This window comes from Colobus angolensis, unplaced genomic scaffold (assembly GCF_000951035.1).
Source record: "Colobus angolensis palliatus isolate OR3802 unplaced genomic scaffold, Cang.pa_1.0 Scaffold224, whole genome shotgun sequence".
In the NCBI taxonomy this organism is placed as follows: Eukaryota; Metazoa; Chordata; class Mammalia; order Primates; family Cercopithecidae; genus Colobus; species Colobus angolensis.
The window spans coordinates 4981920-5000295 of NW_012115422.1; the positions used below are offsets into that span (position 1 = coordinate 4981920).

General features: G+C 35.5%; 1 protein-coding gene across 1 annotated transcript in view; it reads left to right on the top strand.

Moving 5' to 3' along the window:
• RBM45 (RNA binding motif protein 45) overlaps nt 1-14907 on the top strand; it is a 17213-nt gene extending 2306 nt beyond the window's left edge. The window contains exons 2-10 of the mRNA XM_011944042.1: nt 1587-1709; nt 3379-3505; nt 5595-5717; nt 6505-6684; nt 8814-8943; nt 9121-9205; nt 9420-9583; nt 11266-11466; nt 14653-14907. Coding sequence (XP_011799432.1) covers nt 1587-1709; nt 3379-3505; nt 5595-5717; nt 6505-6684; nt 8814-8943; nt 9121-9205; nt 9420-9583; nt 11266-11458 — 1125 coding nt within the window. The 3' untranslated portion in view covers nt 11459-11466; nt 14653-14907. The remainder of the gene's footprint in view (nt 1-1586; nt 1710-3378; nt 3506-5594; nt 5718-6504; nt 6685-8813; nt 8944-9120; nt 9206-9419; nt 9584-11265; nt 11467-14652) is intronic.
• Nucleotides 14908-18376: the final 3469 nt, after the last annotated feature.

Sequence of the window (18376 nt, forward strand, 5' to 3'; positions counted from 1 at the left end):
CCAGACTCAAGCAATCCTCTTGCCTCATCCTCCCTCTTGAGTAGCTGAGACTACAGATGTGCACCACCATGCCCAGCTAATTTTTTTATTTTTCATAAAGACAGGGTCTCACTATGTTGCCTAGGCAGGTCTCAAACTCCTGGGCTCAAGTGATCCTCCCATTTCAACCTCCCATTACAGTTGTGAGCCACCATACCCTAACAGCCTAGTTCCATTCTGCAGCTGCAGCTTGACCCATCTTCAACTGGAACACTCTTGTGTTGTTTTCAGCATTTCCAGTTAAATTAATTCAGCTTCAGTATTTCTATTGTACTTTGCTTTTGCAAAGTTTCAGAGGATCTGTAACACAAGAATATTATCATACCAGGCCTCAGCCAGAAAAGATTGTCCAAGTAAAAGTTATTCTGTGACCAACTATGTTATCTGGCAGAAAGGGGGAAACCTAGAAAACAGAAGAAAAAAATCTTGGCTTTAGTTTTGCAAGAATGCTTCTTATCTAGAGCCTATGAACGCTCATAGTCTTTAAAGGTGAAAATTTATGGGAGAAATCTACCATGAGGAGGTTAATTATTTTACATACATTCTACATAGACTGTCTCCTTTATCAGAGATTTGAAACACCTCAGTCCTCTAAAATGTAGAAATCTGTGTTCTGATGGCACTTCCAATTTCGTCTTACCTGAGATTCTTTTTTTTTTTCTCTAGTGTCTTTGCATATACTTAAAGCTTCCCTATTGTATTTCCCTATTTACCATTTATTACTGATATCAGCCACAAGACTCTAGTGGGCCATTTCTGTGTTACTCAATAGTTGTACTCATATAGTGCTTGACATACAGTATAGATTTATTGTGGGAATAACTAGAAGTAGACTATAAAGGGATATGTCTCTAATACTGTGGTTTTCTTGGTTACTGCTTCCTACTCTGGAATTTCGTAAGTTCCAGTTTTCTCATGTTTGAATGATACAGAGCCCCCTTTACCAGCAGTGGATCAGAGACCAAGATATAGAGACCCCTTTAAAGGAAAAAGAAACAAACAATGCAAGGACCCTTGTTTAAGGTGTTTTAATTAATTATATTACATTTATTCAAATTGCTCTGGCTAAAAACAAATGCAAAAGTAGTAATACATTTGGGAAAAAAACAATGCAGAGATTGGTATTATCTCATTAAAAAAAGTCATTGCAGGCCCAGCATGGTGGCTCACACCTGTAATCCCAGCACTTTGGAAGGTCAAAGTGGGAGGATCACTTGAGTCCAGGAATTTGTGACCATCTTGGGCAACGTAGCAAGACCTTGTCTCTATAAATGTTAAAAAATTAGCTGGGTGTTGTGGTATGTGTCTGTGGTCCCAGCTACTTGGGAGGCTGAGGTGGGAGGATCACTTGAGCCTAGAATATTGAGACTGCAGTGAGCCATGATCACACCACTGCACTCCAGCCTGGGTGACACAGCGAGACCCCATCTCAAAATAAATAAATAAATAAATAAGTCATTGCAAGAATAATTGCTTTTGAAAAAAAATTTAAGAAATGGGAAAATAGTTGACATTATTTTATTTTGGGAGTTTTGTTTGTTTCTTAGGTTTTCATTGCACAGTCCCGATCATCTGGAAGTCACCGAGATGTTGAAGATGAAGAACTTACAAGAATCTTTGTTATGATACCAAAGTCCTACACAGAAGAAGATCTGCGGGAAAAATTTAAGGTACTTATTCTAATCAGCTAGCATATGTGATAACTCATAGTCCTACACAGGTTGTATGGGTACTAAATCTGAAGTGTCGTTGGAAGAAGGTCAATAGAGTAGTCGTGGGGAATTACGTAACTGTTTATGTCAATTTCAATCTACTCTTTAAATATTAAACCTAGCATAAATTAGTTTTTAAAATTAAAGAATATATAAAAGCTGGAAAATAGTAATGGTAGTCTCCCCCTACTTTATTGTGAAAGTAGAGATTCACAGAAATGAAGTATAAAACTCAGAAACTTGTAAGTAGAGTCACACAGTTAGTAGGTGGTAGAGCTATGATTTAAACCCAGGCTATCGGAGTCTGGAGCCTGCTCTTGGTCTTTAAAATTTCAAAGCATGCTCTTTTCACTCCCCTCTATTGCCTGGCATGTAGAGGTGAATCAGGCAGACCTGAGTGTGTGAACTGTATTATCTAGTATTTAGAAAAGGCCTATGGTGTGTTGATATGGTACTCATTCACAGAAAGGCTTATTCTTTGAAGAGTTTTTGTCCTAAAATTAGGCCTTTGAAGGAGTTATATTTAAAGAAGAAAACATAAGTATAGCTCTGACCTATATAAATGAAATTTGAGGATAATTTTAAGTCTTTTTAGCCATTAACTTTTGCAGTGATAAGCTTTCACACAAATTATTAAAAAGCAATTTTTAAATTGTTTTGAGTTGTAGTTCTTTATCTTTTTTCTACTAATCCTCCCATGATTTGCGTGGCAACAAGCAAGAAAGAAAACAAGCAATAAAAAGTAATTTTCAAACTTTCGCTCCTACCCCAATTGAGAATTCAATAAAATACTTCAAAAATAGCAAATACCAAAAACGTGTATTTTATGTCTCCTCCAGTAGTAAGGAAAATGTTTTTTACTTAAATATTTATAAATTTTTGTCTTTCCCTGAATGAACAAATATGACACTTTAATCTAGTGTACAATAATTAAGTTGCTAATTGATTACATAAGAATTTATAAAATAAATAATATCAATTATATTCCATATTTCTTTGGACATTAAAAGTAAACACTACTGCATGTTTCTTAGAATAGTAACTTTCTGAGTGAACCAGCATATTTTAGAGATACCCTTTGAAAAGCGCTCCTTCAAAAGAATACACAATCATTTATGTTCCTGTTAGAGGACAGACAAGTAATTATAGCTAATGTTCTTTGAGTATGTTCCAAGCCCCATGTAAGCACTTCACATGTTTTACTTCAGTTAACTCTTAAACAACCCTCTGAGGTAGATACTACTGTCAGGCCCGTTTAATAAAGAGGTAGACACAGAGAGAATAAGTAAACTGCCTAATTAATGAGTGGTTGATTCAGGATTTCAATCTAGAAAGTTTAATTCCAGAGCTCTGGCTCTTAACCACTGTTGAGCAAGACTTTGGAGCTATCCAGACCATGTACAAATTCTAACTCTTCTTCTGTGACTTTGTCCCTCTTTGGTTTCTCTAAAGCCTAGCTTCCTCGTCTGTGAAATAAGCATATTTGCATATTGCAATATCTGCATAGTTTATACTGTTTATTTCTTTGTTTGCATGCAAGGGTAACATATAAACAACTTTTTAGTTCTGAAATACTCTGTTCAATTAATGTTATGTCCCCTGAAATCGTGTCTTTTAACTCTTTTAGGTGTATGGAGATATTGAGTATTGCAGCATTATTAAGAATAAAGTCACTGGAGAAAGTAAAGGTTTGGGCTACGTACGATACTTAAAACCATCACAAGCTGCCCAAGCAATAGAAAACTGTGATAGAAGTAAGGATGTGTTTGTTTAACATTGTTAAAAACTTTTGTAAAAAATTCTGATTATTCTAAATAACTGAATTTAATATTGGTTTTTGATAGTAACTGTATCTGCTAATGTAATTTTAGCAGTGGCTATTTAAATATTTACAGTCCAAGGAAGAAAAATATTTTGGGGCTATGATTAAACATTCATTGAGGCACTATCTTGAAGAAATAAGAGCAACTACATTAACTTAGTAAGTGAAATGCATACCTTGGGTATTATTTGTATAGGTTTTTAGGGTTTTTTAAGTGTATTTTAGAATTTTATGTATTAAAAACTTGACTTACCTTTTCAGGGTTTTTAAAATATTCTTTATATTTGTTTATATTTTATCTGCATCCCAAAGAGTATAAAGTATAATTAATAAACCTTTAGGTTAAGGATAAGATTTATAAGATGTGCTAACATAGGTAATTGATATAGATAGGGTTAATTTCAAGCTAGAATGACATGAATGTGATCTTCTGATGTTGCTGTATATATAAAGAATAAGAATTTTAAAGATGTCAAGGAGAATATTCTTTGTTGGTATACTTCTAGTTAGGTATATTGATATGTAAAATGATTAAATTACTGGATTTTAGGACATTATAAAAATCTACACATACTGGAAAGAATTACTGTTAATCAGTAGAATTCTTAGATACCCCTAAGGTACATACGAAAATTTTCTCTTAGATCCTTCTGAATTTCTCATTTAGCCAGCACTAATTGAGTACCTGCAGTATACTGATCAATATGCTAAGTAGAGAGATACAGATGAAGTATATGGCAGCCCTCACATTTAAGGAATTTATAGCTGTATTGGGTAGCCAAGATCTAATAGGCAAAAAATAAAGAATAATGGAAGAACTTTTTTAAAAGGCTCTTTGAAAGCAAGAAGTATGTCTTATTAGTCTGTCACTCCAGGTATCTAGTACAATAATAGGCCCTCGATAAAGATTTATTAAGCTCTCTATAAAAGTAACTGCCATTTATAGCAGACTCAGTAAGAATTTGCCAAATGAAAAAAAATGTTCATAAGTATATGGTAGAGTCTGTCAATGGTGAAAAACAAGTGTGCTGGATGAGCATGGCAACATATGCCGAGGGGGTAGGACTTGTGTCTGGTGTCAAGTAGGCAGGACAGAAGGTGAGAGCAGTGTTAGCAGAGGCACAATGCCAGGAATAAACATGTCTTTTGCTTAGTGCTGTGAAGACAGCTGTCTGAGTAAAGCACAGTATTTCTGTTGAGACATTCTGAAACACAGTTAACTAGGTACATTGGAACATGGGAACAATATATGGGAGGTTAGGAAAAGTTCAAGGTTAGTCCACATTAGAATTCCTTTGTAGATTGTTTAGAAAGACAAAAGTAAGAACAGTTGATCTAACCCCACAGTATTAATGATAGATTTCCAGAGAAGAATTCAAACTAGTTGGTTTTATCCTTTTTTAAGCCACTGAATAATGTGAAGAAAACTGAACCCTTGAAATATGCCCATGTGCACATAAGTGCATAATAAGCATTTTATTTAAAGTTTCAGAGGGTTCATGGAGTCTTCCCACCTTTTGAAGCTCATCCTTGGTCCCCTAGTTAAGAAACCTTGATCCGGAAGCAAAAAAAAATCCAGTTAAAGGGCTGTTGTAATTAATTGAAGAGAATCTAAATTAAAAACAGAGGCAGGGAAGTTAGGGTAAAAGATAGCATATTCCAATTGTGCGCATTTCAAAGGAAGAACGTTGGTGACAGGTTAAATATGAAGAAGCCCTACAGGATTTTGATGTTGAATGAATGATGATATTATCTGTAACGGGGAAGATGGGAAGGGATAGTATAGAATTGCTGATCTTTTATGTCTACATTGACCCATAATTTGGTATACTTGCTGTTTGTCATTTACTCTTTGCCATCTTCCAGAAAGCAAAGAAGTAGATCTGGAGGAGATGGCCATTGTATAGATTTTCCTTTGTACAATTATATTTATAAAGCTGAGTCAGGCACTAGCAATCAAGTATATTTGCAGGTATGTTAAATTTGCTATGAAACTTGAAATTCATGGGTTTTCTTTTCAGGTTTTAGAGCAATCTTGGCTGAACCTAAAAATAAAGCATCTGAATCCTCTGAACAAGATTATTATAGTAATATGAGGCAAGAGGCTTTGGGACATGAACCTAGAGTAAATATGTTTCCATTTGGTAAGCAGGCGACCTTTACTTTTAATAGTATAATGTAGTATATGCGATCTAATTTGGGTTTTAAAAAATACTCTGTTATTGGGCATCTATAAATTTCACCTGTGAATAAAAATCTTAAATGTAGTTTTTTTTATTTCTAAAAAGTGGATTATGACTCCTAAGGTTCTTAATATTTAACACTTATTTTGTTTAACTGATTTCTAATTAGAGTTTTCTCTGTTTAATTATGCATTCCTCATATTAGAAACTATTGCCACTGCCACATATCACTGCCACTTTTTTGGGTGAGCTTCTGCTGCTATACAGCTGACCAAAAACTTAAAAAGACATATGTAGATATCCTCTCAGTATGAGTCCTAAAATTTTGTCCCAGAACTACTGCTGCTTTAAAATTAGGGCTACAGAAAAGAGAGGAATGGTAAAAGTAGAAGCTCTAATAGAAAAAGGGGAAAATGGGTAATGAAAGTAAGGCCTGTGAATGTTATTTGACATAAACTTTTAGGTAAAATACATGCCATATTTTTCAGTTTTGCATACTAAACTTATTTCTGCAAAATTAGACTATGCATTTCTTCTTATATTTCTGCATTAAAGGTAGGGGAGTCGGGAGAGTTGTCTGTTTTCTTGTCATTAGTCTCATCAGTAGTTCTGATGACCAGAAGCCTATTACAAAATACAGTGCGTTTATTCAGTATAATGGACTCTTTGTATTCTAGTATTTAAAATGTTAAGTGAATTGTTGGCTGTGTAGAAATCTAAAGATTTACTTTTTTTTATACTGTTGGAGAACAACAATCTGAATTTTCAAGTTTTGACAAGAATGACAGCCGAGGCCAGGAAGCAATCTCCAAACGCTTGTCAGTTGTATCAAGAGTTCCTTTCACTGAAGAACAGCTTTTCAGCATTTTTGATATAGTGCCAGGATTGGAATATTGTGAAGTTCAACGAGATCCTTATTCAAATTATGGTAAAATAATATTCACATTAATATATATATATATATATACACACACACACACAGTTTTGTTAAAATGGCTTTTCTCCAGTGGCACTTTTATGTCAGATACTGCTCATGTGAGAGGAATTTTATCTTTCCTTTTTCTCTGCTTTAGACTTCAAAATATGGTGGTACCTTAATAAACAAAGCCCTGGAAATATATCTTCTTTTTACACAATTGTTCACTGTAAAATATATTTTAACTCCCATAAAATATAACATTCTGTATTCCAGTTGCACAACAAAAAATACCTCAGGATAAAGCCTCTGTCTCTATGTACTCTTTTGGTTAATGCTAGACAAAGTTATGAAACTCACAAAGTTTCCTCCTCATTCATCCCTAGATCTCTTTCTCTTAAATTTATATCCCTCCTTCCCTTCATTCCAAGCATCTAAATGCCCTACTTCTCTCCCTGCTTCTTCCAATTCTCAGTGGAAGCAAGACTCCAATATCAGCCATTTGAACTTATTAATTAGTTAATTGATTACACCCATTATCTAGCATTAGCTAACCCATCTTTGTGTTTTAAGCTTTTGATTTTACTAAGGCTCTTTGTTAATGGAGGCACTGTGGCATAATGGGAAAGTCTGGCATTCCATTTTGCATCAGAATCAGGTACAAATCCCAGCAGTGGCACGTAGCTTTGAGACCTTGGCAATTTGCTTATCCCCTCTGAGCCTCTCTTTCCTCATATGTAAAATGGGATCATTGATACCTTCTTTGCTAGGGTTGGGTAAGAGTTAGAGGTAATATATGTAAAATAACCTAATGCAAGTTCTGGCATGTAATAGGGCACTCAGTAAATCTAAGGGTTTTTTTTTCCTTTGTTAGTGAGGGGTGGTAGAGAAATCATACTTGGTTGGCATTTCTTCCAGTTTTGTAAGGATACCTGATTTAGTCCTTTTAGAGTGACATGGCTGTTGACATAGAAGTAGTGATGTGAGTTTCGTCATGTGGACCAACAGGACTAAGATAACTCCACCCTTCATACAGACACCCCCACATACTCACTAGTACCTGACCCAGCACTAGTCTTTTTGTAGAGCTGTCTTTGAGCCATCCCCAACCTTAACCTGATCATATGTTGTCATTCTCCGTTCTAAGACTTCTAGGTGCATATTTTTGTGTTCTCTGGCACATTTGTTTTATGCATATGAAGTTGTGTTTATTTTGTTTTGTTCCCTCCCTTTTATCTGGTATGTTGAAATGTATTTGTTCCTGTACCTCCTGTTTTGGTTCTCTGGTTGGATGTGTCTGAAACATACATGTCATTAGAACATCTTTTTATTAATAGAGGTGTCATCATATAGTTCGAATCTCATTTGAATTAACTGTATATGGTCATTTGATTTCTGCATTTTATTTTAATTCCATTAAAATATTGGATGTTTGGGTTTTCAGATGAACATAAATTATAAGTGTTTCCCCAGTGGTTTGTATTATAAATGTGAAAACCTTTTGGTTGTGTCACAAGCTCCTGGGCTCTCGAAGGAATGCATTATAACATTCTCCCTGCCTTCAGCATCACCCTCCTAAATTGAAATTCATCCCTTTGGCAGAAATCTCTCCAAAGGAATGTAAAATATGTCACTTGTGAGCTGAGATCCTCTGTTCCCTATCTTTTTGTTTTTCATTCAAATCACTTTTCCTCTCTCTACTGCTGCAGATAGCCAGGATGAGTATATATTCTTTTCAACTATCACTTCTCATTTCATCTCCTACCCAGTATGGTTGGGAAAATCTTAAAATTTCAAAGTAGATTTCAAAGAATAAAAATTTAGACTTTTAAGTATAGTGGTGTCATATAAGAAAAGCCAGTATCCTAAAATTAAATTTATTAGACAGAGTGTATGTTAATATTCCATTTTTCTTAAAATATCATGTTCATATTTTTCCCTAAATTATTTCTTCCTTTTGTAGGAATACACTTGTTGCACACATGATAACAGAACTGTGTTTTCTGATACATTTGACTCTATATTTACTAGTTATGTGATATTAGAGTTCTATATGGTTTCACTTTTGAGATAGATTATAACATAGGCCTTAGGCACTCAATCTGCTTTCCTTTTTCATTTCTGTATATTCTGTATTTTAGGTCATGGAGTGGTTCAGTATTTTAATGTAGCATCAGCTATTTATGCAAAATACAAATTACATGGATTTCAGTACCCTCCTGGGAATCGAATAGGTGTTTCCTTCATTGACGATGGAAGTAATGCAACAGAGTAAGTACCATTCCAGGAGTGTCTAAAGCCAAGCTTTGAGTGTACGTGATTGATAGGACTTGAAGAATAAAAATAGAAAACAGTTGACCTCTCAGGTGAGAAAGTCACACAAAACAAGTTACTGTTAAAAGACTGAATATTTTTAGTTTTCTGTAAATTATCAGTTATTGTCTCCAGTCTCCTTAGAAAAATGGCAACACAGATGGTAGCTGCACAGCTTGCATCAATGGTGTGGAATAACCCAAGTCAGCAACAACTTATGGTAAGTAGGTAAGAATTTAACCTTTATAATATATCAATAGCATATAAAATAAATGTGAAGAGAAATCATACTTTGTTGATTGCCTATGTAAGAAAATTTTCAGAGCTGTAGTGGAAGACCACATAGACGCCATGATACATATCTGTCTTTAGCTCTTGGCCAAAAATCCCTAAAGGGCATTTTTTTCTTTTTCTTGTTTTCTGCCTGTTAACAGCAATTTGGAGGAAGCTCTGGATCACAGTTGCCTCAAATCCAGACAGATGTTGTACTTCCATCATGCAAAAAAAAAGCCCCTCCTGAAACTCCTGTGAAAGAAAGACTTTTTATTGTGTTTAATCCTCATCCTTTACCTTTAGACGTATTAGAAGATATATTCTGGTAAGAAAGTTACACTTTCTGTTATATTTTATTTACACTAGTAATTTAATTATTCTCATAATCTAGACACTTCCTTCCTCCAGTACCTATCAGGTAGAGATGATTTGTTCTCTGGTTTTAAAAACTCCTCATTTGTATCATCTTTTTCAATTTCTGATTGTTTTCTTCTCTTGTTTATCAGACACACATCCTAAGGCTCCATACAGAATTTCCTGCTATTTTGTTTTTGAGGACATAAAATGGGCCTGGTGCAGTGGCTTATGCCTGTAATCCCAACACTTTGGGAGGCTGAGGTGGGAGGATCGCTTGAGCTCAGGAGTTCAAGATCAGCCTGGGCAATATGGCAAAACCCCATCTCTACAAAAAAGACAAGAATTAGCCAGGCATGGTGGTACACGCCTGTGGTCCCAGCTACTTGGGAGGCTAAGGTGGCAGGATTGCTTTTGCCCAAGAGGTCGAGGTTGCAGTGCACCAAGACTGTGCTACTGTACTCCAGCCTGGGTGACACAGTGAGACCCTTTTTGTTTTTTGTGTTTTTTTTACTAAGCATCTTCTGTTTTGTTGGTGCATTGTTGGATCCTTAAGGGTTATCCAGTCACATTGTGTAAACAATTACTTGATTGTAGGGAAAAATATATAAATGTTTTTTATAATAAAAAAGAGAAGGTTCTTATTTATTTTTGTGTTTTTAACATAACTTCTTTCTTCGGTTTTTCTTTTAGGCCTTTTTCCCATTTGCCTTACAAGAATGTTAGTGAATTAGATAGATAGGAAACTTGTTAAAGAACTGCACAAAATATTAGGGACATAATGTGATAGTATATTGAGGCTCAAAAGGAAAAAAAAATCAGGACATGGTTCAAGTATTTTGACCTTTATTTAATTGATATATTTAGTTTTTTTCTTGAACCTCTTCTTTGTTCAAGGCAGGAACTGTGCTAAGTACAAGAGACATTATGTAAACAAAATATTAAATGGACAAGACATTATAGTTCTTGTCCTCTTAGAGCTGATCTCATGTAGGAAACAGACAGGTAAACAGAAAATTACAACCCGGTGTGATTGTTGCTGTGATAAGGAATGTGTAAGATACATAGGAGGAGCAGTTACCTTAGAAACTCTTGAGAAGCCTTGAAATAAGGCAGGTGTATGTGGAGACCTGAAGGATAAAAATAATTTCTCCACAGGTGAAAGCTGGGGGTATGCATGGTTATTTCTGCCATAGAGAATGTAAAAGAAGGGCTATTAGATAGGTAATTTGAGAGATTGTTAGGGAAGATGAAACTAAAGAGTCCAAGGACCATGTCAGAAAGGCTCTCGAGCTATGTTAAGGGATTTGTTGTCACCATGGAGGCAGTGGGGAGCTGCTGAGGGGACTTTTAGGGAGTAAATGATCATATTTATGTTTTAGAAAGATCACTCAAAAGACAGAGTGGAAAATGGATTGAAGAGGGACAAGCCCAGGGGTAAGGAAACTAGTGAAAAAGGAATTAGATTAAGGAAAAGATGATGGTCTGAATGAGAATGAATAGAATTGACTGATTGAGATGTTTAAGATGACATGAGTGGGATGTCAGATGTGGGGAGAAGGGTGAAAAAGGAGTCAAGAATGGACTCCAAATTTTAGACCTGAGAAGCTGTATTTATCAATTTTGGTTGATTATTTTTTTACTTTGTTTCAGTCGTTTTGGTAACCTGATCGAAGTTTACCTTGTATCAGGAAAAAATGTGGGGTATGCCAAGTACGCCGATAGAATAAGTGCTAATGATGCCATTGCCACTCTACATGGAAAGATTCTGAATGGGGTGAGACTTAAAGTTATGCTGGCAGATTCGCCAAGAGAAGAGTCTAACAAACGGCAAAGAACTTACTGATTCTTGAGGTAAGCCCTTTTTAATCTGAATTTTAAAACATATTGAGTAAATAGTATATGAGGAATATGTGTAAGTACATTATGAACTTTTCTTTTTAGTGATTTAGAAGTTGTCAGTTAAAAGAGCTTTGCAACTATTTAAACTTTAAAAATTGTTGACATTTACTGAAGAATGTTTTTGCCCTTCTATAAAATAAAATCACATTTCAGTTTAGAAAGATAATTGTTTTTTGTTTGTGAAATCTTAGATTTTAAGAATTTGACTTTTTATTATGTGCTTATATAAATTTTAAAATTGTCCAGTGCTAGAATAAGGATTGCTTTAAAAAAAATTGAAATACTAAAGATTTTTAACTTGAAGAATTGGTGTCTTGAGTTATGAAATGAGGTAATTTATAACAGCCGTTTAGAAAGATAATGTTTTGACTTCTCTCTAATGAAATGCCTAAAAAGCAATATCAAATAATATATCATTTTTGGACCTTTTGAACCTAAATATTGGTGTTTTCTGGACTTACATTTGTGAGTTTATGCATTAAAACAGTACCTTCAGAAAATATTCTCGTGTGCATATATCTATTTTTTAAGAAAACCTAACAATTTACCAAAAACTCTTTATTGTAAATTTTGATACATACAGCCATATGAATTCCATTTGCTATTTTATTTATTAGTTTCCAAAAATCAAACTATAATTTCTTTAGTTTATATCTGTGTGGTTTGGGGAAACATTCCTTAAAGTTTGGCTTTTTTTTCTTTATCTTTTTTTCTGAGATGTCTCGGTCTGTCACCCAGACTGGAGTGCAGTGGTGAGATCTCAGCTCACTGCAACCTCCACCTCCTGGATACAAGCAATTCTCCTGCCTCAGCCTCCCCAGTAACTGGGACTATAGGCGTGTACCACCACACCCGGCTAATTTTTCGTGTTTTTAGTAGAGACGGGGTTTCACTGGGTTTCGATCTCCTGACCTCATGATCCACCCGCCTCGGCCTCCCAAAGTGCTGGGATTACAGGCATGAGCCACAGTGCCCAGCCTAAAGTTTGGCTTTTTTTATTCTGTAAAATAATTCTGAATTTCAGGGGAAGCTATTTTCCTGTTCACACACACCAAGTTTCCAAGTCTACTATAGGTCAAATGTAGTAGATGGCAGGCACTTTGAATTCAGTTTGAAGTTACTGGCTTGAAACCTTTATTTTTTTCACTTAAGATTTTCTTTCTGACCAATTGTGTGAGCTAGCACATATGAGAATGAATCCTGCCAGGTCTCACTGCTGATGACCCTTCCTCTCCTAGAACAGATCACATAATTAGTTCCTCCTTCATAGAAGGCATTTGACAAGAGAAAGTGCCCATTGGGCCCATTATGAATAATCCTAATTTTTAAATCTTTTAAAATATTTTATTAAATGACAAAACCACTCTCATTGTACCATACATTGTTAGCAATTTAACCCTGGATATATTAAATTGGCAGTGAAAAAGAATTAGCAAGCATTTTTTCCTGTTTATGGATAAAATGTTAAGAATGAATTCTGTTTGGACAAGCTATTCTCTAGCATGCAAAAAATGTGCTTTTTCTAGTCTGTGAATATTTCAAGAATAGGAAATAGTTCTTGCTTTTACTCAATAAATCTTTGTCCTTAAAAAGGACAATAATATAGACTTTAGACTTCTCAGTATAGAAAAGTATATAAATTACTCTTATGGTTGAACCTTTTCTAATGATTATTTACATGTTAAAGAGAATATTGGGCTTAAAATAAAAAGCCATTTAACTGTGACTGAGTTGGTCTCTACGCCTTTTTTTTTTTTTTTTTTTAAACACAGAATCTCACTCTGTCACCCAGGCTGGAGTGCAGTGGCCTGATCTTGGCTTACTACAACCTCTGCCTCCTGGGCTCAAGCAGTCCTCACAGCTCAGCCTCCCAAGTAGCTGGGACTACAGGCATGTGCCACCATGCCCGGGTAATTTTTTTTTTGTAAGACAGGGTTTTGCCATGTTGCCCAGACTGGCCTTGAACTCCTAAGCTCAAGTCATCTGCCTTCCTCGGCCTCCCAAAGTGCTGGGATTACAGGCATGAACCACTGCACCTGACCCTCTTTGCCTTTTTGAGCCCCAGTTTTCTCATAAGGCTTTTGAGAGACAATGAGTCAACAAAATTCCTTGTAAAATGAAAAAAAGACTTTGCAAGTCTAAGCTAAAACTCTTGCATTTGTAGCTTCAGTGAAACCTTTGAGATGTCCTCTTATCTAAAGTAATGACATCCAAATGATCAGAAACTAAAAGTATAATGATATAAAACTACCTCATGGCCAGTTGGTACTGTGAGAACTAAGCCTTATAATACCACATTTTTCCCTTAAACTCATCCAATTTCCTACATTAGAGGAATTGCATATTCAGCATGGCTGTTCACAAAAATTTTAATCTATCATTTTTCCCTTTTTTGAACTGTGACACATATTCAGGGCAGAGATAAAAGAGGGGTCAGGTTAGTTGAAATGGCTAGTTGGATAGGATACGATTAGCTACACGGTTTTGAATTTCTTCTAATTGCAGCATGGCTTTTTTATTTTTGCTGCGGATCTTCTATTTATGATGGACTCCATTATGAGACTCTTCTTCTTTGTTGGTGTATTAAATAAATATATTACCTTATTTTAAGGTTCAATAAGATACTGTGGAAGACTTTCCCAAATTTTATATGATTGTGACAAGTTTTGGGGGGTAGGTGCACTTTTTTGTTTGTTTCTTTAATTTTTAAGAGGCTGCAAACACAGTTCATGAAGGCTGGTTTATTTTATCTCTGAGGTATGGGCCTGGGATTAAGTGAGTCATGCCCAGGAAATAGAAGCAGCTGATCCAAGGATATAACATTGAAAGTAGTTGAGTTCTATTTTGAGATGGGTCTGATAACCACAATGTAATTCTCTATTTGAGGAAAATAGAAATTTTAGTATTTCAGAGAATCAGATTTTTTATTAATTCACAACACTTTCGCTCTAGAAATTCAACACCTGCATCGCCCTTCTGAGTAAGTTTGGTTTTATTTGGGGGCAGCTATGGTTAAGCAGATAACATTAGGTATATTGAAATAAAGGAACAATTCCTAACATTTTAGGAATACTACAACAGCTATTTCCTTTCCTTTCAGGTGATGATTTTCATACTTGTGTTGTGTTCTTTCTACAGAACAAAGACTAAATAATGACATAATCCTCAGCTGACTGACTGAAAATGTGACTGGACGCATTCCCTGTGGACAGTTGACAGCTTTTTTTTCATATACCTGATAGTCTGTGTACAGCATTGTTTTGTCTGGGAAGCAGGGATTGCTGACATGTATTTTTGAATCCATACATTAATGCTAAAACGAATATAATAGTTGTTCCTTAGAGCAATATGTTGTTACATGTAGCAGAAATAAAGTTTTCTTTGCTAACTAAATCATGACTTATTTATGTGAAAGACAAGAACGGAAAAATTTAATGGACAGTCTTTAGAATTTGACTAAATGACATATGTCATTGATTTTGAGATGCACATCTCTCACATTTTAACACCCCTGAAAGTAGAAGCATCTCAATATCAGTTGTATCGCATAATGTAATTAACAACCTTATTTTCTTTCTTAATAAAACATGAAAAGGTGCTTTTTTTCAATCAATTGCATCTTACAGTCAATAAAATATGGTAATTGCTACTCAATCTATACATGGAGCTTAACTGTTTACACTTAATCTAAGGACAAAAGACAAAATCATTGGAAATATTTTATATGGTTTTTTTTTAGTTATACCAAAATGTGTTGGTAATTTTGTAAAGCTCTTTTAAGATTATAAGGCGGCCGGGCGCGGTGGCTCAAGCCTGTAATCCCAGCACTTTGGGAGGCCGAGACGGGCGGATCACGAGGTCAGGAGATCGAGACCATTCTGACTATCACGGTGAAACCCCGTCTCTACTAAAAATGCAAAAACTAGCCGGGCGAGGTGGCGGGCGCCTGTAGTCCCAGCTACTCGGGAGGCTGAGGCAGGAGAATGGCGTAAACCCAGGAGGCGGAGCTTGCAGTGAGCTGAGATCCGGCCACTGCACTCCAGTCTGGGCGACAGAGCGAGACTCCGCCTCAAAAAAAAAAAAAAAAAAAAAAAGATTATAAGGCAGCAGTGATAAAAAAATAAAACTTGTTGATAATAAATTTAAATAAATGTCAGTGGCTTTGGAGGATGGACATTTTTATCTTTATAGAAATAATGGCCACTCTAAAAATATGAAATGTAAGGAATTTTCAAAACAGACTACAATAGGAGGTATAGTTATTTTGAAACTAAAGATTAAAAATTAGGGCTGGGGGTGGTTGCTCACCACATCTATAATCCTGGCACTTTAGGAGGCCAAGGTGGGAGGATCACTTGAGCCCTAGGGTTCAAGAGGAGACCAGCCTGGGCAACATAGAAGACCCGGTCTCTACAGAAAATTACAAAATTAGCCAGGCGTGGTGGTGTGTGCCTATAGTCCCAGCTACTCAGAAGGCTGAGGTGGAAGGATTGCTTAAGCCTAGGAGACCAAGGCTACAGTGAGCCACAATAGTACTGCTCCAGCCTGGATGACAGAGCGAGACCCTGTCTCAAAAATAAAAACTAAAACTAAATAAAGATTTAAAATGAGGCATCTATTCTGCTTGTATTTTAAAAACTTTAACAAAAAAATTTTATTAGCTCTGGAGTTGAATTGATATGTATCAAAAAGGTATATCTAAATCAAGCATTTGGCACTTTTAATAAAAAGATATTATAAATAATATGCATTTGTTAAAACATAATTATCTCCTCATTATACTTCTCACATTCTGACTCAAACTAACGATAAAAGATTAAATTCAGCAATCTTAATAACTGAGTATCTTATACTTGGACATCTCTACTGGAAAACTAAAATCTTTTCTTTTAAAAGGCAGTGATTTTAGCAAATTTAGATAAGAAAATTTAGTCTTATCTTCACAGGCAAAACTGCTGACAAGAATTGGGCCAGGTATCTTTCTGTGAGTCAGAGGATTTATTTTAAAGAGAAAGCAAAACTGGGTGCAGTGGCGCATGACTGTAGTCCCAGCTACTCAGGAGGCTGAGGCGTTAGGAGTGCCAGAGCCCAGGAGTTCGAGGCTACAGAGTGTTGTTATTATACTTGTGAATAGCCACTGTCCTCCATTTGTTTGTTTTTCATTTTTTTTAAAAAAAAAAAAGTAATGAAAAACCTAAATGAGGGGAGCTGTGGATTAATTACCAAAAAATAGGTGTAGTTATACCAAACTCATTTCCTGTACATATAGTTCAGTTTTCACAGATTGGAATTAAATTGTACCTTACAAGTTATTGGGTTCTGCCATGTAAGTAATGCTCGAATTACCTCAAAAATATTTCTGCCAGGTGATTAATCTAAACAGTGTAAAAGTAACACTTAGTTACAGAAAGGAGCTCTCTACCTCCTTCTTGAGTCCATTGCATCTCTGGTTAATCTTCACAATTGAGATAAGATCCTATTTCCTACAGTTTTCCCCTATTAAAGTATTTCACTGGGCTTTCTAGGAGAACTTGAATCTGTTGTATGGTAGCCGTCATATACCTGGCCAGCCCTCCACATTCCCTATTCAGATTAAATGATCCCAGTTTCTCCCTTCTACCAGTCAGGCAGCCAGTCCCAGCAAACAGTTGTGGTTAAGAGTAAGGTGCCTTATCTAGATATATTTATTTGAATCATAGTATAAATTTTAAAGAGATCATATGATACCTCTCTACCTACAAAACACTTTGCTTTTTCAGTGCAACCTGTTGTTTTGTTTTCCTTCCCAATTGCATGTCTCAGTAAACAATGCTTACTTCAGCTTCAGGGTGCATTTCATCTTAATCCTCTCAGTTTTTTAGCCTTGGTCCTGTCTTCCTATCTTTTGAAGTTGATCCCTAAAGCTGTATTTTAAAAGCTAGAATTTTAGATTTTTCTTAGAATGAGGAAATTCTAGAACCTAAAAAAATAGCATTTAGTAATCTAGTTGTTTATGTCTTCACCTTAATGTCTACCTCTTAGATGCATTTTGAGTATGAGAACATAATATATAAATACTTGGATGCCCAGCAAATGTTAGTTATTAAAACTGCCAACACAGTGGAGTTTTATTAGTATATATTTCTTTAAAACTTTTTAAAATAATAAGCAATACATCTCAATAAACCTCTCAAGTATGTAGTTAAAATAAGAAATAACATTTAAAATAAGCCTGATTAAAGCCTTCTTGTAAATTAATTAACTGAGGTCTTGTATGGTAGATTACTGAAAGCAACTGTCAAATTTGCTGCTTTTAAAGCAACATGTTCCAAACTATGTTCCTTGAAATACTAGAAAGAATTTTTCATAGTTAAATACACTTATAAAATGTTCAGTATTTTTAGTTCCACAGGTTTAATCTACCATAGATAAAAAGGTAGTGAAAAATACCCAGGAAATTATTACTCTAAAATTCTAGCTTTCTCTGAATTTTGTTCTCTCTTAATTGGGATCCTATTCAGTATGAATGAACCCATGGAAAGTAGACATAAGGGACTTGACCACTAGGTGGTGATAAACATTGGTGATAAATTGCAGCATTCCAATGTTAATTTAAGGCACTGAGACAGAAATGATGGTGTTTGAAATGCCTAAAACTGTGGCTTTTTTTTTTTTTTTTTTTTGAGACAGAGTTTCACCCTTGTTGCCCAGGCTGGAGTACAATGGTGCAATCTCAGCTCACCGCAACCTCCACCTCCTGGGTTCGAGCGATTCTGCTGCCTCAGCCTCCCAAGTAGCTGGGATTACAGGCACGTGCCACTACACCCAGCTGATTTTGTATTTTTAGTAGAGACAGAGTTTCTCCATGTTGGTCAGGCTGGTC